The following is a 27473-nucleotide window of genomic DNA, read 5'->3' on the forward strand; positions in this document are numbered from 1 at the left end:
TTTTGTATAAATCTGAAAGTTCCAATTACAAATGAAAAAAGATATTAATAAAACCAGGATACTTTTGTGACTCCTTACTTTAATAAATAATTCATTTTTGTTCAACATAGATAACTACAGCCTATTATTGGCTCGTGAAAGTTACAAGCATGGATAAATCATATTGGTTACCATGGATTCCTGTTATTTTTCTGATGAAGATCCCCGGTGTGTTTTCACCTACTAAATTCTATTAGAGTCCCTAGACCCTTCGCCACTTTCTTACCATGCATCCCCCTAACCAAAGCAGACTTAGAGAATAAGGCCCTCTGAAATGGGAAGGTGATTTGAGAAAACATGGTACATTTTCCCCCGTTGTTTTTCAACAATAATCCGTTAAGCTTTTGCCAGCGGGTTTGGAAATATTTATCTAAGCGCGATGATTAATGTTGTCACGGGCCCAATTTTTTTTTCTATTGTCGTGCAAGAGTCGAGAAAAATAAGGAATTTTTTCCTGCTTTTGCCTCTCTCTTCTTCTGCCAGATCAGCCGACGGCAAATTTGTAGGCATGTTTTCCTTTGTGACGAAAGGCTAACACGATTTCTGTGGCGGAGATTAGCACGTTGAGGTAGGAGTGACGTAGCGGTGTGGACTCGGCTGTTGACCTACTGTCGGTCTCACTCTCATCACTGGGATCGCTGCCCAGCATAGCACAGTGTATAGCCCCTCCATACCTTAGCTTTACAACTCCTCCTTCTACTTTTTAGGCATAAAGGTTGATAGGTGTTGATTTAAAATTGTATATGGGTCACACAACAACAAACACCTGACCGGGAATTATGTTCTTAAACGTAGCATTCGGACTATCTAAGTATAGATGAGTTGCAGTAAAAATGAAGACAATGACCAAAATCATGCCACTATGATATTCTACAACAAGAAAAGGAAGCATTTAAGAAAATGAAATTACATCCAGAATAGTCCAATACTTCAAAAAAAAACATTCTTATTATTTTTTAAACTTCAATTAGAAGCAAAAAAGTTTATTACAATTACATGCGCATCCTGTGTTGAGTCTTTCCATGTATGAAAGTGATAAGAACGGAAATACGGAATAGAAGGCGCCAAGTAGTTCTTTTCTTCCAAACCTTTACCATGCATGATCATACCTAGGTGGAACCAGCCAAATTAGTATTTTTATTCCAAACCCGCCTTCTTCAATATCCTAACCTGTCATGAGCGGTGTTTATCACACACTCTGCCTTAAGAGTGTGCTTCGGAATTAGGTCCTTCATACCCACGCGGGTAAAATGCCCTCAGTCCCTACTAAACATAAATTTGTTATCCCCAACCGCGCTTGTAATTTCGCGAATTATTTTTCCTACGCAAACAGGTCATTAACCATCAAACATTGAGCTTCGGAGCGACGAAAATACCCAGTTTAAAAGAAGAGAAAATGAGAAGGGGAGAGTGAGAGAGAGGAGGAAAGAGAGAGAGAGAGAGAGAGAGAGAGAGAGAGAGGGAAAAAGAAGTGGGGGGGGGGTCGCTGAGGTATAAATGGGTGAAATAGATGTCGTCAGCTTGTCTTTGAACACAGATCTCTCAGGTGGGGTTGTCACTACGGGCAGGTAAGCAAACCCTGAGGGGCTAGTGTAAGCAGCCCCTTGGGCTAGTTAAGGTCTATTCTCCATCCTGACCTCCTCCCAGCACCTCTATAACCACACTCACAAAAGGGGGAAAAAGTGAGATGTCGCTAAACATCTTGGATGCTTGGTAGGAAGTGTCCTGCTCGAAATCGAAATATTTTCCTTGAGTCCAGAGGGGAGTGTTAGCCAAGACCAAGATATTCTGAGAGTTGCAGATCATGGTGCAACATCGATGAGGAAATAATGTACAGTGTAATGTTCCGCTTTATATGTAACTCTTATTCATGTGATATCACTTTAGTGTGCTTTCTTTGTATGACAAAAATATCGTATCAAGTTTGAATCAAATTCTTGAATGAAAGTGTCATGGTGAGGAAGACCTTTTGTTTTGAGTCTGCATCTTTTTAGTTTGTAGTTACAATTTAAAATTGAGGTACAAATAACGAAATATCAGAGACATACAAAATGGAAAAGTTATATATATTTTTTCTTTCTCTCTCTCTCTCTCACCATGGAAGTAGGTCCATGTGCAGACACACACACACATTCACATCACACCCACACTAACAAACGAACCCTTCCTACATCTGCATCGATTCTCATTAAAACTGCATACAGTAATAATGAAACATCAAGGGTGTCGTAAAGACGACAAATGAAAGGACAGAAAAGAGCATCAAACAGATCAACAGGGAATGAATGATAAATAATAAAGGAATAACACGAAAAGTGCGGGGTGGGGGCTTAATAGGGACGGGTGGCCATTATACCCATAACAAATATTTGTTAAAGACTTTGAACGCGTAGAAAAGGGTATAAAAAATTACAATACTGTATGGATATAAGTGCGCTAAGCAGAGGCGAAGAAGAAAGATGCGACTACAACCCACATCATCCAGGTAATACTGCTACAAAGAAAGAGGAGGACGGAAAGAGATAAGAAGATTGTGAATGAAAGAGCAAGCAAGCAGTACATGTCTTGTACCGTGTTCCAAGAGACCGCTCTCCTGATTGATCGTGCTACATGTAATTATTCCGAAAATTGGCCTGTGTAAGATTTCTGCGGATCGATCAAACATACACAATCGCAAATTTGAGTGACAGTGACGGTCTTTCTTGTGACCCGTTTCGGCTCTTGTCTCTCCTTCTCCTCTGCCATCTTCCTGGTCGGCGGTGTATATAGAGAGGGGTTAAGGTTAAGATCGACAGTTGTATAAAGGGATAAATTGGAGGGACTTGGCGTTAGAGCGTAACAGGGGCCAAGGCTGATTAGAATTCGGATTCAACACTGCATTAAGGGTATGAATGAAGATGGAGATAGGGAAGAGAGGATGGAAAGGGGATGGGGAATTAAGATGATGGCAATGAGACAGGACTCTAATGGAAGATGGAGACAGACAGATCTTGATGAAAATCGGAGCTGAATGAGCAGGAATTAAGATGGATGGGTCGTGTACTGGGTCTCTTCTTTACTTTTTCTGTCTCCTTTGAGTTCCAATCCTTCCGTTTCTTTCTTTAGCTTGTTCGATTCTTCCAAGAAGTTTACGGTTTGCTAATCAGGAGCTAATTCTGTTCCGCGTGAGTAAGGCATGGTCTTATCTTATGGACGCCATAACGTAATATCGCTGATTGTTATAATGATATTTTATGGACATTTTGATATTAGGGGAATATGAAAGTGAAACGGTGAGATGGATTGGCATTTTAAGGTGCTTTGTTCATTCTAAAGGTTGACCAAAGGTCGCAGCAAGTGACAATGGCAGTTATAATGATATTTATCGTCATACCTCTGAAAAGAGATGATAAGAAGAATGATGATGCAGACTATGGAACTGCATTACAAAAGGTCACTGGACTGGGGTACCTTATAAAAAGCTGCGAGGAGAAGGAAGGGGGATTGGTGGTGGAGAGGTGTATCTTCGTATTTCAAATCGAAGAACGTTATAGGTGGCAGCAGCCTGAAGAAGTTGCATACTCTGTATTCCCGGTCAACATTGGGAAGAAAATTTGACGTTTTGTTACGCAAGATACTGTTTTACATTCTACATCCTGTGATTCAAAGCTCATCTGAGTAATTAAAACTAACGGAGTGCCCAAAGATTATGCTTAGCTCACGTGTACAGGCGTATGTCAAAATATCTTTAAAAAATGAATCCGTAGCAAATCAATGCCCCAAAATCTTGTTGATGGGCTTTCTTTGCAAACCTTGAGTATATTTTGGAGATACAAACCCACAGCGTGGGATATTACCATTCTGATAGTTTCCTTGCATTAGCTATGCTATAAGGTGTTTCGTCCGGTAGTTCTACATCAGCATAAGATTTCAGGATAACTGTTTTCGTTTCCACTGCACAAAGATGGATATCAATGAGAAATGCTTATCAGGTAGACCTATGAACTAAATGATGAAGACTCTATAGAGGTGAAAAGAGTAAGAGAGAGGTGAAGAAATAAACATGTAAGAAAGAGCGAGAAAAAGAGAGAGGGAGAGAAGAGTAGGTGAGGGAAATGTACCAGTACAGTTAAATCTTTTGAAAGGTATTTCCTTCGATTTCGCACTCACGGAAGTATAATGGTAGGTTTTGCCTCGAGATTTGTAAATGGCTTTACAACCGAAGAAGAAGAATAAAGAAACGTCTTGGTTTTTTCTTTTCTGTTTTCCCTACACAATACATCCGGCGTCTGCTTTTGAAGGGAAGCTGGTGTGTATATAAGCGGAAGTTCATTCTTCTCTTTACTTCATCAACTACTATTCAGTATCGCCTTCATCATGAGTATAATGGTGAAAGAAACCTGACAAAGGGACGTATCAGGGGATTTCCTTCGCCTAAAGGAACAAGCAGTTTCTTTTCTTTTATCAACCTAGGAATATAAATGCATATTGAAGAATTGGAGAAGAAAAGGCGGCAGTGTAATTTTCTTATGTCAGTGTGTCTCTCTCACTGTCTTAATTTGGCATGTCACAATTCATTCAAATTTAGCGTGTGTTTTCGGTCAAGCTTGCCGTTGGTTGCAGATTAAACGCACGGTTCCTTGGTTGCACGGCCCGGCCTACTGATTGGGTTTGTCTCCGCTTAAATGCAGATCCAATTACACAAATTAGGTTGGTTGCCAATTTCCATACCTTTTGTACGCGGATGGGTGCGTGCGTTTTGATCATTTCGGTAAAGCCGATGAGGGCATCGCGTGTCACAGAATGACACAAAATGCTAGCAAATATTTCGTCTTCTTTTGGCTTCCTTCTGAATGAGATCCGATGCAACGTCAAAACTCTTGAGATGTTATTCCTGACCAGCAACCATCACTTTCTTTCATTCCTTTATTATTCATTGCAACTCGTATGTTTGTCGACTGAAAATCTGCATGTATGTGTCATTTTTAGCTCGGAGACGTACTTGTGATGTCATGATCTCACGCCGTATATCCCGAGCGCGGCAATGCGGAAAAGCGGTCGGGATATCGTCTGCTCATATCCCTCCACCCTCTCTCTCTCCATCTCTCACCATCTCTCTCACTTTCTCTCTAGCTCTGCCCTACTCCAAATCCTCACTCCAACGGCAATGCAGTATCGAATAGGCTTTCTCGTTTCCACTCGAGTTTCCTGACAGACAACCCACACCCAACCGGGGATATTAAAAACTTTTAGGATTGCTTTCGCGGCTCATCTTGCTCAAATATTTTCCTAAACTCGGGGCAGCTTCTCTCGAACGAAGAAGGGGAACGAGTGTAGGGGTAGGTAAGAAATGGTGTGAAATCCGATCGGGGTTCAGTTTGTTCGGGCTACGTCGTTCAGAGGAGATTCGTATTGATGTTTTCTGAGCGAAAGACAAAGCGGAGTACACCATGTAGGCTCTAGGGCATTCTACGGTGTGTGTTTTCAAGTGCCTTACTACACTGTGGTATTGGACTGCCAAGAGGCGGTGAGCCAATTCCGCTGCAACTGAGATGGCTCGCAGGAGAGATTGTCCGCTCAAAGCGACCAGGTTAAATCTTTCTTTTAACCAAACTGCGAATTAAAATGTAAAATAACGAGTATGGGTGGCAATCTGGCAGACTTATTTCCAACCCATCTATTATTTTCAAATCAGATGTTTAGTATTCTTAACTATCTTTTACTGATCATAATCACACATAATTCATCTGCTTCTGTTGGGGCTCGCCATTATTACACATCTTTGCCATACCTCCACTCCTTCTTTCTCCACAATATAACCGTCATCTTCAAGGACGCCTCCTTTCCTCTAACTATCTATCCCCAAGCTTTTCTCTCTTGCCCCGGATGACCCAGTCTTGCCCACCCCAGGACACTACCCATCCTTGACTGGCCATTACAGACATACCAAGACACTGGATACTCCCTCCCTCCTGCACGCACCCTTCTTCTCGCTTGATGGGTAATGTGACATAAGAAGAGCAAAAAGCGGTCAATAATGCTCGTTCGCACTGCCTTTTACTTTAGATTTTTATTCGATTTTATTACTGAAACATCAAGTGCTCTACTCTTTTAGGACAGCCTATTTCAATTTGACACACTGTAGGTCTGTTCTTGTCGATGAAACGGTCTAAAGCTCGACGAATCCTTCCTAAGAACCATGAAAATAGTACACCAGTCCTCCGCAGAACCCTTTCTCCTTTGGTATACATAACGAATATAGTGGGAATGTGAACATTCCTTTATGGACAGCCCATCTCATTGCGTTTGGTAATGACCCATAACACAGGGATGACAGTGGGAGATTCTTGCTAATCGATAAACGTACTGGGGCAAGAAATGCTAAAAGCGCGCGCGAGAGGCATGCAAATGGATGCATTAACAGGTTTCAAATGCTTTCACCTTATCCATTCTCTTCACCCCTTCTCATTACCCCTCCCCCTCTCTCTCTCTCTCTCTCTCTCACTCTCCCCCTCTCATCTTTACCACTTTCCACTCCAACCATCTCCTTTTCTCTAACCTAACATTAATCTTACATACTGAACATTACCACACGATGTTTCACATAATATATCCAAGTCAAGCATATAGGTATGGTAGAATATAACGATACGATTATTTTCGACACCCTTTTTGCCTACGAATTAATCAAAACTTTTACTAACGTAAACAGTGAAGTTTTCACCCTCGTCATTTACAGATAGCTACTTCAAATGTTATTTTAACAATATCATAAGCTGGTATTCTTTAAACAAAACTGAATTATTTCTGAATTGGTAGAACATCTTCTTTTCAGATTAGCTAAGATACTTTACACCAGAGATATAAGTTGGCCGACGATCGCGTAAGCTACATGAGACTTGTGAGATGCTATTTCTAACGCCAGTCTGAATTCATTTCACCATTATCTTCTCCTTGTTTTACACCCCCCTCTCTCTCTCTCGCTCTCATCCTCTCTCGTCATATCCCTTTCTCCCTCTCCTCATCCATTCGGAACCCCCTTTCTCTACTCCACTTACTATTATTTCATCTCATTTGTCTCTTCTTCCCATTCATCTCTAGAAGGGTAATGCGAGATTCTATCCGCTCAATAATCGACAACGAGGGGAAAATAGAGGCTGAATTTGGCAACCAAATGAGATCGCTCGCCGGCTCATTCTCCTCATACGCGCGCACGCGGTTTGACCAAAGACAGCCTGAGTAAACTCCTCGCTTGATTCAGTTGCGTGTGTAGAGACGATGAACAAGACTTGCTACACGATATCGAGAAAAAACCGAAGACACCGCATTTTCCATGAGTGAAATCAATCTCGCTACTGTTGCTCTGTTAATATTGTCCTCAAAACCTTGCAGAATCTTTTAAAATGCAGTTTGTACCATAAACCCCTAATTTTGTCTACGTCCTCAATTTGTTATAACATGTCTATGAAAAGACATAACTACGTTTACTGCAGAAAATATACCAAAAGATCTATAAAAAAAAAAATCATTATTCTATGTACTCCAATCCAATCGGTTAAATGACTCGATTCATTCATCTAGTCGTTATAATTAGTTAAGAAACTTTCTAACAGCATTAAGACCTTTGCCATTCTTCTTACAACTTGATAGACAAGAAGAAAGAATAAACATAAAAGAGAAGGAGGGGAAAAAGTAAAAGATAACTAAATTTAGGTCTTTGGGTATCGGCTTACCACCCTGGGAGCTCTGTAGATGTATATTCGCCATCAGGTATCTGTCATTTTCATGACACACTGTGTACTTATACCCGAAGACGCTCCCTGCTTGCATGTACACACACTGCTAATCTTGGCTTCTTCGACTTAAGTAAATGTTTGTAGAGGCTGATTATACAGAGCGCCTAAAAACACACGGTCTCTTTCTCTTTTCTTACTTACCCTTTTTTTCTATTCTCTATCTATCCTGTCTATCCGGTTTGCAGTACTCGTTTGGCTATTAGAAAGCCATTTATATTTCCGTTGCGAAGCGCGAGCGAAAATGGGAAATGGTGGCGTCTCTTTCTCACTTTCTACCGTTGATAAAAGAAGGGATCAACACACTCCTACTGACAAAATGGCGCCTCGGATTGGTGAATATTAAAAATAACTTAAGGTAAACGTATCTTTTCTGTGAGGAAAGTGTATACATCAAAGCATTTTTTCAACCAGATGCATACCATGCAGGTCCCAGGTTATAACAACACCATGAAAACAGTAAACAAAACAAAGAAATATGATGAAATTACGTATTCAACTTTATTATCTAACGTTGTCTGTTACTAAGTAATCAATTTTGTTGACGATACTAATAACGTGCCTACCATTGAAACAGATATAAATCAAAAAAAGGTACAGGTTTGTGCATAATCGTTCGTAATAAAAACAAACATAACTGTATTAAAATCTAGTGATGTAATTGTTATTTGTAATTTATTATTAAATCACAGTTTTAAAGGAGTTGCATCTTTGAACTGATATCCATAGTGCAATTTAGTATTCACTTCCAAGCCTTGTTCTCTCAAACAGTATAAAGGGAAGATATAGTTCGTTACCGGCAGGCAGGCGGAATACACCGTTCCCTGGGCAGATAAAATAGGTTCGATGAAATGGAGGATGATACTATGCAAAGCCCCACTGTCATCGGCTTGACAAATGGCGGTCGGTGCCATTTTTACTTCTTTATTGTTTCCTCCTGTCTTCTTTTCTCGTTGCATACGCCGCTAGTCCACGAGCTTAGGTATGATGTGTAATCTGGCATTGTTTTGACAGCGTAGACGCAGAGGTAAACGAAATTGGAATGATGGGCCTTTCTCTCTCTCTTCAATGTTGCAAATTGAACCATCTATAATCATATGCAAAGGTCTTTGCAAGGCCACTTTAGACACAGACAAAGGGAAGGCTTTGGCACAGTGGATGCATTATAATTTGGCATTGTGTTATATAAATTCTTTAACATGCCTAAAGTAAGTTGGTGTGTATTTTATATTATGCAGTCATGAATAATTGAGCATGTATCATTTGTACCTGCAATTACTGGGGAAGAAATACGGGACAAGGTAGACAGATAAATATGTTATATGGATGGAGAAACAGAAACGTGAGAGCGCAAACATAAAAACAGAGGAGGGGGGGGGGATAAGAGAGAGAGAGAGAGAGAGAGAGAGAGAGAGAACATCTCTTACACAGCTAAATGCACCCCAAAAAAGACGAGAATATAGTCACAAATACAGAATGCAGACAATAAAAGAAGATCATGTCCTCATGACTGCCGAGGAAAATAGAATTCTATCCTTTCTCCCGGTCACCTTAAAAATTAATCGCTCTCGCTAGCTAGTCCATGGCTCTTTGCGCAAAATCACTTTTCTTTCAATCGCTGGTCGTTGCAGTGTATTGATCGTCGCTGCAAGCAAAGTAGAATACTGTGGCCTAATTTCGTTCATCTATTTTCCTCTTTCTTCTTCTCACAGTCATGTATTCTGTCTTTCTCACATTCACATCAGTTACTCGGGTTTCCTCAATTAAGAACCGTAGAAAATTAGTGACTGAATTGTCTTCAACTTTCTACCCTCACGTATTTCAGTTGGAAAGTGCATTTCCATCCATTCTTTGTGTTCAATGGCTGACGCCGTCTTCAGACAATGATGTAGACGCACTCTATAATGTTAGCTCTCTTATAGTTTACACGCATCATTTTAATTTACCAGTTATCTCTGATTTTCATATCGCATTTAGAAGTGTAATAAGGGGACAAGATGAACAAAAATGTTGAATTTAATGTCTTTAAGTTCAAAGGTCATGAATGTATTATTATGATATGGAAAAGATTTCGTGTGTCACCGGGTGATGATATAAACATCGAGGCCACTGTGATTTGAAAACGTAAGATTTACAAAAAGCATGACTACACATCCATTTAAGAATTAAAAAATGATGAGATTGATCCACACATTTAAAAGACGGGACCGATAATCATATTGCTAGTTTCGTTTAAAATGGAATATCTAACACCTCGAGCGGTTCGAATCCCACATCATAATCTTTCTTATGAATCTCCCCTTTTGTGTATCTACTCCCAAGCCTGACTTAACATAAAATAATGCATTCGTCGTTTGATAAACAAATAAAATTGTTAACGCTCCCCGGCATGTTTCTCTTGCAAATGGGAAACGTAAGGAAGATGTATTTCGTCTGTATCTTCCATTGATTTACGATCGCTGCACACGGTCATACGGACGGCTGCAACATAAACACAACTCAACTGACCAAAGCAAGCTAATTCGGCGGCGTCTCCGCTACTCGTCTGGAGCAGTGTAAAAGCGGAGATACGGGGGAAGATCAACTCAAAATACGACCAAAGTCTTTCATCTTTTTACGGAAATGTAATCGCACGTATTTGAAGAGCATGAGGTTTGCGCGGTTTAGCTCACTACAAACGCACATTTTCTGTGATACCTTGTATTCTAACCTATTGTTCTCCCAATGCGATATATCAACCCAATTGGCTAAATTTCGAGAAAAGAAAAATAGGGCAACATGTAGATAAATGTATTCCATCGTTTTCTAATTCTCAATATGTATCTAGCATAATGTATCCTCCTTTCTCGGTTATTATGCATGAATTCAATGCACGTAGCGCACATGTGACGTAAGGCTGTACAATGTCTATAACCAATAGCTCTGTATAGAATAGGCTTGTGCATTAAAATTATTCATGACTTTTCAATTCGAATGTAATGAATCAAAAGAGTTTCCATATGTGTTGCCATTTTTTCTGTGTATATAATAGAGAGAGGGGGAGAGGGGGTGTGGGGACAGGGAGAGATGAATGATTTATATACCTGTGAGTATGTGCGTGGATGAAGAGAGAATAGTAAGAGACTATTTGGGATAAAGAAAAAGAACGCGAGAGCGAGTGTACATATTGGGTAATATGATGAGAGAACACAGTGGGAACACAAATTAGAAACATATTTGAAAATTTAGGGAGGGTATCTGAAGAGTCATAATTGTTGATAGGATGCGCGAAGGGTTTTACATAGATTTTCTATAATTATAAACAATTCGACGGAGAACCGCCACCGTGTCACGTGGCAAAGACTGTCTGGTGTCCATCGACTCTGCTAATGCCATATAACGTTTAAATTAATCCAGAAAACATTTGGTTATTTAAAAATACTCTTCTAAAAGAGAGAGAGAGGGGAAAAAACACCTGTCGTTGAATAACTCTTAGGAAAATGAAACATAGCTGTTCACTCAAAGTGCATTATATTGGCGTTTTCATTCCTCTTCAAACAAAACATGTTTTACAGCACCTGTAGATTTTCGCATACATCTACTCGATTTCCATGTCCAATTTTGATATCATTAGTTAAGTACATTGAATTGAATTTCGATTATATCCATGTTGCTTCCAAAAATAGGAATTTCATTTGGCATTTCTCTGATTGTATCAACAGTTTACTTGTTATGGTTAAATGTCATTACCAAATCAACAGAATATGACGCGTTTGAGCGTCTAATTACTAGAAGGTCAATCAGACATAATCCCTATATATTACCATAAATGCTCATTAGAACACACCCACACATCAGAAAGGCAAACACACACACAATAATGAATTGTTATGAATCCTTGGTATATGAGTCCCCGGCGATATAATTGACAATGTGTGTTTATCCATTTCTGGCAATTTGGACCGGGACGAGGTAAAAGATACGCAATTTAAATTGGAAATGTGATAATTCATTCCGTGTCATATTTGATGATAATTTGAGCTGTCGACAACGGTATTACTGTTTCATTACTGCAAACAAGTTGATCACGGTTAGAATTTGGTTCAGTAATACACTCTGACGTTTGACATCGTTTATCTGCCCTTCGGCATGCAATTCTGATAGCAGCGTTGCGCATATCGTCCTTGTTTTCACGAAGTGACGGTAGTGAGGAAAACCGTAACGCAAAGTGAATGCAATTTTTTTTCTCTACCGTCACTTCGTGAAAACAGCGACGATATACATGTAATTGTATGTGTTAGCACTGCCGGCCTTATCTGAATTATTGCTCGATGGGCTATCATGTTTTGCAAATGAGAAAATTGGACATTTGCTTTTGCATTTATAATTCATATATATGCATGCTCAAGGGATCGAATTAATAAAGAAGCACGCTGTATAATAATTTTCACTGATAATAACCTGCGTTTCTTTTCGATACATTACATTTGAGAACGTAGAATTTATCTATTTCATAACTTGCTATAATCATGTTTATTTTTTTTCTCTGCATGAGTTCATTTATCCCACTTGCTTTATGTACTTTTTCTTTTTTGTAATCACAACATGTTCGACTTCTGGTGTACGTTACTTCACCCACTTCCGACGTTTTCTCGAGCTTTCTCGTGTTTTCTCGATCACTCAGCTGCCCCTCCTTGAATTACGCCACGAAGATAGTAATTCAACTATGTGAGCGATCGTATTTATAAGGAAAACTCCAGTTGGGTAAATGAGGATTTGAGCGCCACGCAATTCGACCACGTGCTCGTCTCAATACAAGCGCTATCCTCCTTGATTGTTGTATGTATACACCCGGATATAAAATGTCGTAATTACGGGCCAGACGACGAAGGCGGAGAGAGAAAATCTGTCCGAGAGCGGAGTTTTATTTCCCGCCAAAACGCTGTTCATCGGGCTCGCATGGCGTAACACAAGATGGTGAGACGGGGATAAAGAACGAGGGTGATGGAGAAAAGAGGACAAGAGCGTATAAGAGTCGAGGATTCAATCTGGTTCTGTGTTTTTTTGTGAATGGAACATTTGGGATGGTAATTGAGGTGCGAAAGGAGAAGAGGAGGAGAGTGAAGGAGGTGTTTAGGACGCTGCATGTTGGAGAGCGTTAACGAGATTTCAGTCCCGTTGTCGTGTAATTGTCTCCTCTGAGAAACCGGTATTGTGGGATAAGGTTCCCGGAAAGCCAGGTGAAGAGAGTGGTGGCGAAGGGTGTCTTGTTCTTTCATAGTCTTAATCCTATTGAGAACATGGTTGAGAAAGAGAGCAGAGTCAAGAGGCCATTCATGAGATGCTTGGCCTACCTCTTTATGTTTTGAGAAGGAGAGAAAAGAAATTGATCGCTGAAGGTCAATTCCAAACTGTGAAGAACCAATAACAATGATAAATCAACAAGCTAGAAGATTTATAGTTTGGGTTCACTGGAGACTATTTCAGGATTCATAGATTTGTTCGAGACTGTAAATCAAGAGAATATCTAGACATTTTCGAGACACCCAGATCAGCTATTATAGGACCAGTCTACTTCCCTACATGAATTAATCGAGAGCCAGAAAGGTAGATGCGTTATGTTTGTATCTATTTTAATCTAGTTACAAGCACTAAAGCGATGGAATTTTCTATTCTATGAGGGTGACTGAATGAACTTCTCTTTAAATTAAAAGAGGGGTGGGAGGTGACACCCCCCCTCCCCCATCCCAGCACCCCTCCCCTACCTCGCCGCCCTTCTTCCCTGCATCACACCCGTGTCCTGAGGGGGGAGGTACACGCTGTGTGTTCGGCGTGTCGAGTGTTGTTAGCGCAGCCTCAAGAGCCCAACACTGTTTGTAGTTCATGTTAAAAATACAATGGCGAACCCTCATGCGCTTGGGAGCAATTCAGGAGGTTGTCCGCGATTTAGGTCAGATGAATAAGAACATTTCAAGTCTATTTCTCCCCAGTGACTGTGCAAAGACACATGCGAGCCAACATTGTAAAAACTATGTAATAGGAATTCCGTGCCGACATAGTCAAATGATGTTTTTGGGATCGTCAGGGGACAATAAAACACAGTATAACAAGTCAAATTAAACTAGGTCTATGTTATATTTATAGGGATTGGGAGGGATGCCTTGGCAAAAGTCACATGATCAGTATAGAATACTGTGAACTTCCATCTAAACCAACGCTTTTTTACGGTGAAATTATTTCCTTATTGTTTTCTAAGGTGAAGGATGACGAATATAGGGTGATGGTGGCCGCTTACACGTAGGTTCATGAGAGAACCTCTTCCCTCTGGCATTCTATTCGATTGATTCCGTTTAAATAGTACCTTTACGTATACCATGACTATCGGAACTAATAAAGCGACAGAGTTACTAGATTTTCAAAAACGATGTTCTCTGCTTGTTCCTATATTAAGAAAGATTCCGTCCAATATCTGTTGATTTCTCGTATTTTATTTCTTTGATTTGAACAATACTCTAGCCTTGGGGCACAGTGAAGTTGAATTACAGTATGCGCGGTCAGACACAGATGACGGTGCCGCGGTAATTGTGGTAATTATAATTTCTAATTTTCGACCGCTTATCCTATTCGATTGTAAATAGACCCTTGCTTAATTCTCGATCTTGGTGTAATCCAAAACCGGATTTCATCTTGTTCTCGATGATGAACCGAGATGCCCGTAGTCTCGAGAACGATACCCGAGAGAAATGCTTTCGGTATCTCTTGCCATCTGATATTGTCATACCTCACAATAATGACAATAATGACGGGATGTAAGAAGTTTACAGAAAGGCCTAATGAAACCATAAAGAAATCAACTGGGTCCTGAGTAGACATTTAGAAGGAGAAAATAAAGAGGTTAAACAAATTTAAAGTAATTATCTATGACTATGTGTATTGTTTTAAAGATGCATTCACATTAAACAGTATACATCTATAATGTACATGGCAGGAAAATAGGAGTTAATCGCCTTTAAAAAAAATGTATTTCGACCTTAAAAGGGCAGAATGAAAGAAGTCAAGATATATTGAATTCTCATCGTGTTATTGTTACAAAATGTAATGAAATCTAAAGATTATTCCGAGCATAATTTAGGCACATAATTCAGTCATGACAACTTGTTAGATCGTCTGCGATTCCGAAGAAGAAAAACAATCGTAAGATCTAATATTATATCAGTATGACCAATGACTTGCATAATGTTAAGATCGAAAGAGGTCTGTAAATACAGGCTATGGGGAAAGATTTCATTCCTAGGCTCTCTTTACTGTAGACGATTGGCGATCATGTTTGGATCTAAAATGATTCTCTCGAAATTCTATTACGTAGTGATGAAAACCCGAGCACCGACGAACGATTGTAAAGAGGCATGTGGATATCGTTTCCAAAGCAGCAGACGACATAGCCATATGATAAATTTAACATTTTCATCTTCTTCTATCTTGTCTTTAGCAATCATTTCGACATATTCCGTCAATTTCATTAATTTCCCAATGATTAGTATCTAGAGCAAGTCTGGGAAATTATTCGGATTGCCCTGGTTCTTTTCTGCGTTCATCCATATTTATTTCGGCTATGAGGAAATGAGGAAATCAATGTTTCCATTTCATTCATACAAATAAGTTTTTGTTGATATTTTTCGAAGGACACAATTAGGACACAACAAGGTACACCAACATTTTCAATCACTGATCTCTCTAAATCCCCGACTACCGATTGTTTTTGCTCATGATGGGTTGATCACATTTCATATTGATTTTATTCACAGATCAATATAATCATATTCAAACTCAGTAACCGATACTCAATCATTTGTATTTTACAAAGTTATCGCTTATAGCTATCGGCAATTGCTCGAACAATTTCAGAGTGTGTAAACAGTACTGCGCAATGTCATGGGCATAGGTATTTAACAGTGGTGTATCCAGCAAATACTGGAGAAGGCATATGCCCCCTAATAAAAGAGCCCGAAATCTATACAGTACAACTTGTATCATGACCAATTGATGCCGAGGTGCCCATGCCTAGTCCGGGTAGGATACACCACACCCCACCCTGTGGGATAGCAACCCCCTTTTTATGATTATCTGTTGGAAAATTATATTCCCCATCCTCATCCATAATACCCCGGTCACACCAGTGAGATCGATATCAATCCAACAGAAGTCCGAGCAGAAAGTTACACTGCTCCGAATAGCTAAGATGTTGTAAATCATCGGTCGACTTGTAGTCAGTGTGGCGGTGTAAAGGGGGGTGGAGTATCTTGGTTTGCGTGAGGTTTCTGCATGGGGAAGATGGGTGGTGTGAAAGGGGGATGGAGTATCTTGGTTTTCGTGAGGTTTCTGCATGGGGAAGATTGGTGGTGTGAAGGGGGGAGTGGAGTATCTTGGTTTGCGTGAGGTTTCTGCATGGGGAAGATTGGTGGTGTGGGAAGAGGGGGTTGGTGTGGCAGATGGAGTGTAAAGATGTCACGAGGATGATGCCCGAATCGAAACTAGATTGTCAATGCTTTTACTCCGATGATGCGAACGGACCAAGTCACTCTCGACTGCACAACAACACTTCCCTCATCCACTGAAGGTGAAAAAGACACCAAGATTAAGGGAGAGAAGAAATTTCATCGTCCGCCATGCAGAATGCAGGAGATGAGATCCATCCTCCACAAATTTCTATTTCTTTCTTTCTTTTCAATTCTAAGATGTGTATCATATAGGTTCGCGGTAGAAAAGGGAGCGTTCATGTATCAATAGTCAGACCAAAATAATCTTGATTACATTTTTTTTCAAGAGCTTAAGTAAAGGAATCTTTAACCAAATTTCTGAGATAATTTTTAATAATGCATCTTTATGAGTGTATTCCATGTTAGACAAGCAACGTGGCATGTTACGTTTAACATGGATGTTCGTTAATCAATCACTTTCATTTCAGACTACTGTGGAACCATCCCCGCGTTCGTGTCATCCTAGAGAGGTGTAGAGACAATCAATATCCAGACTACTCTACAGAGAATGTTCCCTAGAGTTTGGTTAGCTAGCTTCGTCGAGTCGACATACCTACAGGAGTTTTGCCAAACCGTTCTTATGATTCACTCACGACGACGAAATCACTTTGTTCTGGCCGACACGGAAGCGAAGAGGGACAAGAAACAGAGGAAGGATGAAGTGGAGGGATGGAATGGGATGGAAGAGAGGGGGGGGGGGGTTGGAATGATGCACGGCTGCTCTGGAAGGATGCAACGACGATGATATCACCGTAAGGGATAGCATGATGAGATCGGGACTGCATCCGTGTTTTTGCGCCTTCTGGGCGGGTGGAGCAGAGGGAATTACAAGTGAAGCGCGTAATGTCACTAAACGTTTCCTCAGGGTCCTTGTTTCCCGGTCAAGTTTACCTCGATCTGGCTTCTGTTCCTGCAAGAGGCGGGTTATTATATATTCGAGAGGAGGGCGCAGGGAGGTGGCACGGGGTTTAATTCCATTTGACGACCGCTCCACCTAGAAAACAGTTGTTGTTGTTGTTCCATTAGCATATATACACGACAACATGTTCTTGCATAGGCAAATCCCACTCTTGACATTGATGCAATTTGCAAAAGAGAATAGTGATCTTCTTGCAAATAATATTCAACACAGCTATCCAGTAATGATATGATAGCATGTCATCTTTGAGGATAACGAGTGATATTTGAATAACATTGCTTTATTATGTTATTATGTTATAAGGCTGTAAATGTAGTAATCTATGTAATGTCCTGTTCATCAGATAAGATGTCTGATGAACAGGACTGATTTCCAATATGAAACATAAAATGTAAGTGTTAATTATAACTAATATAAACTACTGTTATGCATCCAATTAATTTCCTACTGGTATTCGGATTTTACAATGACTTTATGTACGGGTCAAGACAACTTTCATCACAGTAATGTAGATAAATGCAACCTCGTAATCTTTGTCCTCGTTATAGGTTCATTTTCCAGGGTTAAGGTCCTAAAATAGTTTGTTGTTGTTAAAATGCATGTTTTAAGATATCATCTCAAACTTCGTTGTCTTCTTTCTCCAATGGCTTGTGGTGATGTATCAAGCACGTGTGCCTTCTACTTCTGTGATTCTATCAATTATTTTCCTACCACCTCATTTGCTACAGTTAACAAGCTCAGGAGTATTTTGTTTGCGCGACCGACTATCTCTTTAGCCCTGTCTTTATTAATTACTCCCCAGGGCAGAAACAGACGGAAGAGAGTATAGAAGAACGTAATTACCGACTAGCCCCTTAATTAGCCCGTTCAATACTGTTCTAAATGAATATAGTAGAACTCTTGAACAAAAGATCTGCCGACAAAGTGGGCATGGAGAAATCAATGTAACCTTACCGACAGGCTTGGTCGATAGTAGTCAATGCTAAATGATTTGTATTTATTGATATATTCTGGACAAGGTTAAAATATTAAATCGCCATTCAGGCAACGTATATGGTCACTTGCTATCTCTGTAAAGCCCTGTGTGCGTAAGGAGTGCCTGGATTTGTGTAATGGAAAGCTACCAAAGTTGGACAGGATTTAACTAGCTTCCGCTATATATGTCTACATCTACCAAAGATAACACAGTTTAACGAATGTTATGATCTGGACGAATCAACAATGCATGAGTATCCGTGAAAGCACACTAATTAATAGAAAGAAGCCATTTTCACCTTCTAAAACAATGCATACACTATGATAAACATCGACTGTTTAGCATTTCCATAATATTAAGAATACAACAGACTGTTTTCTGCAATTCCGACTTGTTTCAGGAATTGCTAGATTCAACGAAACGAATTATCCGGGTAAATGCGCTATACTGATACACATCATCCCCATCCCTGATTTGTGCTTTTGCGGAGTAATAAAGGCAAATAATCAAGCGTATATCGGAGACGAGACATTTACCGTCAATTTAACATTTAGCCTTCCCGCTCAAAACCCGAATTCATTTCTTTGGTTTGTACTGCGTGTTCATTTGGTCGTCACTGAACGAGTTTAAGGGTTCTTATGAAATCTACCATTGGCGTTTGTGTGTACCGCGATCGACAGAGACAATCCCCGATTGCGTATGCAGAGGGAGAGAGATCGATGGAATTAGCGCAAGACTCAAAGATGACGTGTTTTACAGACCCCGTCCAAATATCGATGAAAATATGCTTTGATTTTTCACCCTGATTAGACCGGCTAAATGTATGCATGCTTGCACAGGGCTTGGTTAACATCGACCAAATGATGCTATGCTGTACAGTGGTGCTGTGCGTGGGGGTCCCTCGACATAATTTAGGCTCTGCTTAGCTTAATGATTGGAAATTTGTATCCAGATATGAATAATAAACAAATACGTCAGAAAATGAATGAGTAAGGGGGCAATTGAGACAGAGCAGAGGGGTTCAACTGGTCTTACAAAATTAATCTTCCTGAAATTACTTCATCGTAAAATAATTATTTAAGATAAAAACATGAAATATTTCCCATACCTTGCCATATTGACGAATTTTGGAAAGAATAATATTTCAAGATTATTTCGTTTCATCCGAATTTAAAGCAGTCAGTGAAAGTATTTGCTAAATGGAGAGATTAAGGTCATGTCACCAAGCAAAGCGTCGTCGCTGATAAGCTCCAAAGAATTACCCAATTCATCTCCCAAAACAAACATATATTTTGGGTCGGAAATCTCACCTAAATTAATCGCGCGTTTCAATTTCCGTCGCTGACTAGATCTTTCTTTTTTAATAAGACACATCACCGCATCACTTAGAATGACTGATTGGTAGTGATGTGTTTTAGCTTACAGAGGATTCCCCCCAAATATTACCACTTTTATTGGCGCGAAATTGCGAGCAATTTGTTCGGTTGCGTGCATGCACTTGCCTGTCTGCCTAGCTGTCAATGTGTCATTACAACACGAGTTGAATGTGATATTAAGCGGTCTTATCGCTTTCTCATTACGCAGGTCAAATTGAAGGGGATACTGTATGATGACGAGGAGTCTCTCTCTCTCTCTCACACACTCTCTTCCTCTATCTTTGTTCTCTCTCTTGGCGAAACGCAAATGTTTGTTCCCGTTTCAGCATCATCAAATAACTAGACCGTGGAAATTGCCAAGCCCGGGATGTGGGGTAAATATTCCGGTTATTATAGGATGCGAAAAGTGCTGATGATGGAGATATGCTGTGCGTGACATAGTTTGAAGATTAAACGATATATTGATATACCGACCATCAATTTAAAACCATTTACGTTTAAATTTTTAATATCAAAAGCTATATCTTTAAACTAATCAGCTAGCTATAGTCACAATAATTACATATTCGGGTAATGAAATACAAATAATTGGTTATCACTCATTCTGTTAAAGATCAGTAATGACCATGACATATTCTGAGGAAGACATTGACATCGCGTGTCCAAACGTATCAATTAAAAACCACTTGTCAGCATCAAACATCATAACCATGAGAATATAATCTAATCATCTTCTGTAACACTATCAATATAACTCACATCAGGATCACCATCAATATCAGCATTATTATCAACACCACTAATACCACCATCGACATTTATGTACTTAGTGCTACTTCTACTACTTCTACAATTACTTTATCTTTATGTCAAAGTGTCGTATCTTTACCTTCTTTTTTCCTCGTATTTATTTTCTTCAATCTTTTGTTTTGATCTCCAATTTCTCTTCATTTCCCCTTTATTCTTGCTTTGTTTGTTTAATATTAGTTTTCTTTATTAGTAAATCCTTCTTTCTCTCAACATAATTCAAATCAAGTACATACTTCACCAAGTATTTCATTTCAAGGTAGTCTATCTCTGACAATGATAACATTTGTGTTATTAAGATGCAAATGTGCTTGATTGGAAGCGAACACAAAAATAATTTCCCCATTAAAATAATCACGAATAGAAGTTTCATTTGCATGTGTTTTAGTTTGTTTGCTCGTTGTATTTGTTTGTTTGTTGAATTTACTTTAAATTTGAGACATACCTTGGAGGCCTGCTGATCGGCAATCTGCTTCATGAGCACAGTCCTCTTCTTGTCCTTACATCGTTTGTTCTGGAACCATACGCGGATCACACGAGGGCTCAATTGCGTCATCTCGACCAGTTGTTCTTTCATGAGCGCGTCAGGACGCGGATTGGCCGCGTAGCACGTCCGTAGCGTGTGGAGTTGTTTCTCGTTTAGCACTGTGCGGACGCGCGTAGGCTTCTCTTGCTTATGGACGTGGGATCGACCGGAAGAGGTCCGGTTGGGCATAGGCTCAGCTCGGGTTGCTAATGGTAATAGAAGAAAAAACAATAAAAATGAACGTTACCTTATCATGTAAGTAATCATTTTGTGTCCATGGTTTTGTTAACATCCATGTATTTAAATCCATACATGGTATTTTGATAGGAACAGACCTTCATTCTTTTCTATTTTTAATTCAAGCGATTAATTCACAATAAAGATCATAGTTATATATTGTCCTAAACTGTAGATTTTAGAAACAATACTGAAACAAACTTCACGCAAAAGATCAGCGACGATACTATGTGATGCCTTACATGACTCAGGTTTGTGGCCATTTTCGAGGAAACCGCTTTCCTGCGGTTTCATCAATTTCATTTCTTTCAATAAAGATCATCGCTTGGACCAAGATGGCCGCCAATAATGTCCGGCCGTATTACATCTCATACCTTCATCAAGCATTTATTGACCATAACGAGCCGGTATAGATTCTTATCACTTCCTCAACGAGTATTTGACATGTAACTAATAACAGAACCTCCATGGTGACGAGTTTGGCCTGTCACTTTGGTTCTATTCGTCAATCAAGTTGTAATAAAATGTTTATTGACTGTTATATTCAGTCACTTCATCCCCTCCCCTCTCCTTTTCTTCATTCATGATGACATGTGCTATTGGCCTTCTTTTCCGAGACGTAACAATTCAATGGCGCCTGAGTTATCGCCCGCAGGTACAGCATATACAAGGATGTGTACAACTCTGGCATGCAGCGTGACATAACGTATTCAAAGACAGCGTAACAGGTCAACAACCTATGAAGCAGTCGTTTGAGAATTCTGTTGAGTTACAAGTACAGTTTGCATTTACATCTTACACATCTTACAACCTGTTGTGGAATATATTTCTCTGTAAGTACATCTACTAATCTGTTGTTACCATCGTTCAAATAGGAGTCCTTTGGTCCGTGTGAAATACTCGACCTGGAAAGCCGAGAATCTTGGTGTTGTTTGTTTTTTTGTTTTTCGACCACATCCAATCGAATTTTATTTAAGAGCAATAGCAAACCTTGTTTACAACTCATATTTAGATCGTTGTAATCAAAATTCAATAATGAAAATAACTATTTCACGTATGGATGTAAAAGAGAATGGCTCTAAAAGAGTGCATCTCGTGCTATTCACCAATCAAACCGGTCAACATGCCCCATTGGCTGGTTGCCCTTTCGGAAAGGAGAGGGTGAACTATCTGAACAACGATTGAAATAATTTTGTTTCGTATTTGTTTATGGCATCGTAAAATTCATGGCTGAAGCTTCTCTGATCTTTCATTGACGGACAGAAATGAAAAAAAATCTACGAAATGATCGCTGGTCTAGCTGCCCAGTTTAAAGAGCAACTTGCATCCACCCTGACATATATCTCAGGACTAATTCCGGCAACTCTGTTCGGCATAATCTAATTTCTCCGCTAAATCAACTCAAAATTGGATCCGACTTTGTCGTCGATGAAAACAGCATTACATCCTACTGATTACGAACTTCAAATACGGCCTGCGTTCATTCTCACAAACGATACGTCATCGATGGCGATTTCGAGAGAGGGGAAGAGAGAAAGAAAAGAGAGAATGAGATGATGCTAAATAGAGAGAGAGAGAGGGGGTAGAGCAGGAATGCCCTATTTCTCAACGAATTTCGAATTCATGAAAATCTTGATTTGGAGAGTGCATGTGTACATAATCGTCCACTCATGAAATCCATTCAGTATTTTCATAAATCTATGTATCACACAGATTGGGCCTGATTCAGACCTTGATTGTATGTTTATTGATCGAGAGTTCTTTCAACCTTACCAAAATAGTCACCTGACCTAGATATGATCACGTGACCTCTGAATGAAACCTTACTCATAAGTCTGAAAATCGATAGTAATATCGCTTTTCGTTTATTCTGTTTTGAATTCAATAAACGTTCATTCAAGACTTACCAAATTTCAACAAGGTCTTACTGGACTGAAAATTTTCAATAAGCTTTCGATTTTCAGAGATTGCTTGGGATTAACCCGCTCATGTACCTTATAGTATATAACTATGTTAACTTCTATATGTATGATACAACCACTTGATATTAATACTTTCATTTCTTCGAACTCGGAAGTCAGTTTGTAGTTCATGTATGAGGTTTGCATGCATGAAAGTACTTGACTTTTGAAAACAACAGAAAACAAGAGAAAAAGAACATCTACAATGTATACTTCCATTTATCAATATGATTTCAATTCATTTCAATTTTGATATTAAATTTCATTCATTTATAATATTTTCCTCCTATAATGTCTGCTTCTGGCCTTTCGATATAATGCCAATATATCCCACATATTCTCTCATTACCAGAATTCCTTCCTTTCCATAATTGCTTTTCTTAGACCTCTCTCCGTATAATTCAACCCACACCTTACTCTCTCTATCTCTCTCTCTCTCTCTCTCGCCTTCGTGAAAATTAAAATCATCATCATCCCCCCCTTCATCTTTATACTCCGTCATGACTGTTATTCATTTTTTCAGTTTCTTAGAAAGCAGAGGTGAGCTTTTATAGACTGTTCCAAATCCATACAATAGTCGTACGCTCACGACATTCAGACCGGTAAACATATCAATGTGCTATTGAATTATGGTTGCCAAGAACTCAACGGGGGAAATGGTGACTGTGTCTCGAATGCCTATGCAGAATGTAAAGCGATTGAAGATATATTGATCTGATGCTTGGAACTATTATACATGTCGTCCAGGAGGAGCCCAGTTATCTATTGCAACAATTGGAAATTCTGTCCATTGTGTTTTAAATGTATGGTAATATTTTGAACGCTGAGATATTTAATGTTGTGATGAAATATCAGAAATAAAGGTAATAGTAGTAGTATTAATAGTAGTAGTATAAGTAGTGGAAGTATAGTAGTAGTAGTAGTAGCAGTAGTAGTAGCAGAAGTAGTAGTAGTAATAGTAATAGTATCATATTGTAATAGTGGCAACCAACATTTTTCATAAATACTACTACTTTGTTTATATGTCACGCATAGATACTCTCACCAATTTGAAATTAATAAATAACAAAAATATAATAGTTATAAAATAATGACAGGAATAACTATGCTAACTTGTATTACGTACCTGAAAAATATCAGGAATATTGGAGATAATTTTTCTTAATCGAAATTATGAGAAATCAACAGCAATTTTTGTGTTGTTGATCACCTTTAGATAAAAATTCATACATAATATATATATATATATATATATATATATATATATATATATGTATATAATTAATATGTATATAATATACATGTACCACTTTTTCCCATGGAGAATAGTTTGTATTAATAGTACTGACCCTTGTTCGACCTGCTATACGGGTTTGAAACTACAGTGGGATTGATTAGGGCCAGGGAATGAGCAACAGGTTTTTACAATAAAGCCATCAATTTTACAACAGGCTGCGCGAAGTACTTTCACACGAAAAACGAACCGACTATAATATTCCCTCGACTACTCCCCAAACAGTTACGTGCTACATGGCCCGACCCCTTGCTCGTTCGCGGTTGGCAAGTAGAGCGCGAATTGAAACGACTTATTATCACCAGTCTCATCTTTGCAAAACGCGGTTCCGCATCATCGCACACGGTATATCATAATTCATACACACACCGTAAACAAGTGGTGTATTCGCTTGAGACTTGGACATCATAAAAAACGGAGGCGGGATGTGAGATCATAATCATATCTGAAGCTAGCAGAAAGAATCGCAATAAAGTAACGCGAAACAGCGTGATGGCTGAACAATAGAGTGAATACACCGTGCACACCGTAGGAGCTAACTAAACACATCTTGTGACAACGAAACAATAGCTAATGATAGGATTGCTTCTGGAGCTAACAAAATATATAATTGTGAGCTGTGAGGGGGATTGAAAATAGATAATCATTGCTAATTAGTAGTATATAACAGTGAATTGTGTTAATGATTCGAGTAAGATATTTCTGTACTAAAATACATTATTTGGTTGTCATATTCAACCCAAATAACTCTGCTTCCCAGGATATAGTTGGAAACTAACAACTTGTGACTTGAGTTTGAACCTGATAACATGCGGGTAAGATACACGCTCGGCTTTTTTTCTTCGCAACTCTAATATAAAAGAATTTGCTTGGCCCAGCCAAGAAACAAGAAACGGTGTTTTCTCTAGGTCTTATATTTACGCAAACAATACACGATTAGACAAATTTAACTTGATGGTTGTTGTATTGCCGGTAGCTTTGACATAACGCGTCTCGCCTCCGTGCCTTGAGCGTGTAGACGAGATGCCCCTGCCTGAAATGAGTACATGAATCTTTAATGGGCCCATAAGCACTAGATTTCACGGATCGCGCTGGTAGAATTAATTGGAAAATTTCAAGCTGAAAAATGATTTCACGCCTTCCTGCATGCGTGCTCATCTCTCCTTACGGGGAGGGCTGGGCTTGTAGGGAAAGAGGGAGAGAGAGAGAGGGGGGAGATGGATAGAATAAGAGGAATAAAAATGAAACACTGGCAATAACAATGATTATTGAGAGATGGTACGTGTCGATAAGAGATGTGTGGCTAGATACAAAAAGGGTTCTCGGCTCAGAACATTCAATATTCAAATAAATATTTCATACTTTTCGTGAGTCGGGGTACCGATCAAAAGGGAAAGTGTGGTAGATGTAATGAAAACATTGTGGAATCAACATACTGCAATTTTCATATCCATCCACTGTTAAGGAGTCAACCAATAATTATGCAGGAAAATGGTAAAGAACGTTAACACGAGGGCAAGTGTGTAAGAGCTAAGAACAACACCCGAATAACAATAGTATATAGACGCTGAGGCGGTAGTTGAAGAGAAGAGAACATGCATGGGTTGGAAAGAAATTGAGAGGGATGTTTTGAAGAAAAGAGAACGAGAGAGAGATGAATTACAGGTTTGAACACAGTCATGTATGTTTGGGAAAGATACATAAGATGTGGAAATGGCAGGACAATTTATGATTGAGCTGTGCTCATGTAAACCACGATGCTCCCGGTGGGACGGCGGATAAAAAGCTCACTTTTAACTGTTTACGTTAGATTTAATTTGGTTTGTTGTATATGCATTAAGGTAGCGAGGAAAAACCACCCCTTCGTTTACGGGCAGATGTGAAGCATGAGATGGGAGCTAATCGCGATGAGCTTCATAGACGGATGGAGTGCCGTGGTGGCGATTGTGGTGACGATGGGGGAAGAGAGAAATAAAAAAAGAGGAAGAGAGAGAGAGATACATACCATAGACAGAAAGAGATAATATGAGAGGCAAGAGCTAAATTATATTAGAGATAGAAGGAAAGAAAGAAAAAGAGACTGACACATAGAATATGAAGAAGGGAAGAGATATACAGGTAACCAGAGAGAGGTATATGCTACATGTATAAATGGAGACAGTGGAAAGAAAAAGAGAAATAGAATAGAGAGCGGAAGATGGAGAATAATTGAGACACATCTAGGGAAGAAAAAACACACAGAGAAGGGAAAATAGCAAGAAAAGGCATACGAGAGAAATAAATGAACATGAAGAAATATAGAGAGATAAAGCAGAAAGAGAGAGAGAGAAAGAGAGAGAATTTAAAAGACACGGAGAGGAAAGAGAGGAAGAGAAAGAATGTGTGCGCGCGTGTGTGGGTGTGTATGTGTGTGTGTGTGTGAGAGAGGGAGGGAGGGAGACAGATTGGGGAGGAGGAGGGAGAGAGAGATAGAGAGGGAGATGGGGAGAGGAAGGGAAAGAGAGATAGAATGTTCATGGCGCCAAAAGGAAAGGTGATCGTGATGTTATCTCATGAAGATGATGACAGAGTGGTGTCAGTGGTTTCGGTAAAAGACAATTCATTTTGCAGATAAAAACACATGGATAACAGAAAAAGATAACTGGTTATAGAAAACGGAATACCATTATCAAAGGTAGAATGATAACAAAATAAGAAGAAAATCATGACATTTTAGATTGTGATTAATAATAAAGCAGTTTTAAAAGAAACATTACACACTTCATGGCATGGAAATATGACTGTATACACACACTATCACAAGGAAACAGTAGTTATCTTATAAAGAAAATTAGACAACTGGCTTTTTCTGAAATCAATATGATATTCAGAAATAAAGATTTCAGACTGAAATCCTTATGTGTTATCTGTGTCCAAGAAATTTCCTTTAAATCTTCACTATCGTGACTATGTCAGAGTAGCAACTATTTAGTTCTGTGTTATTTGTCATGTTTGTGGTAGTTTATACTAATAGAACGGCTTTGGCTGCGTTGACCGACTGTACTTAAATC

The 27473-nt window shown here is 39.2% G+C and overlaps 1 protein-coding gene across 1 annotated transcript in view; it reads right to left on the reverse strand.

Moving 5' to 3' along the window:
* LOC576365 (insulin gene enhancer protein ISL-1) overlaps positions 1–27473 on the reverse strand; it is a 58818-nt gene that overhangs the window by 15263 nt on the left and 16082 nt on the right. Inside the window, exon 4 of the mRNA XM_776681.5 lies at positions 20851–21137. Within this exon, the coding sequence (XP_781774.3) occupies positions 20851–21137 (287 nt within the window). The remainder of the gene's footprint in view (positions 1–20850; positions 21138–27473) is intronic.

This window comes from Strongylocentrotus purpuratus, unplaced genomic scaffold, assembly GCF_000002235.5.
Source record: "Strongylocentrotus purpuratus isolate Spur 01 unplaced genomic scaffold, Spur_5.0 spur5_scaffold_9, whole genome shotgun sequence".
Classification (NCBI taxonomy): Eukaryota; Metazoa; Echinodermata; class Echinoidea; order Camarodonta; family Strongylocentrotidae; genus Strongylocentrotus; species Strongylocentrotus purpuratus.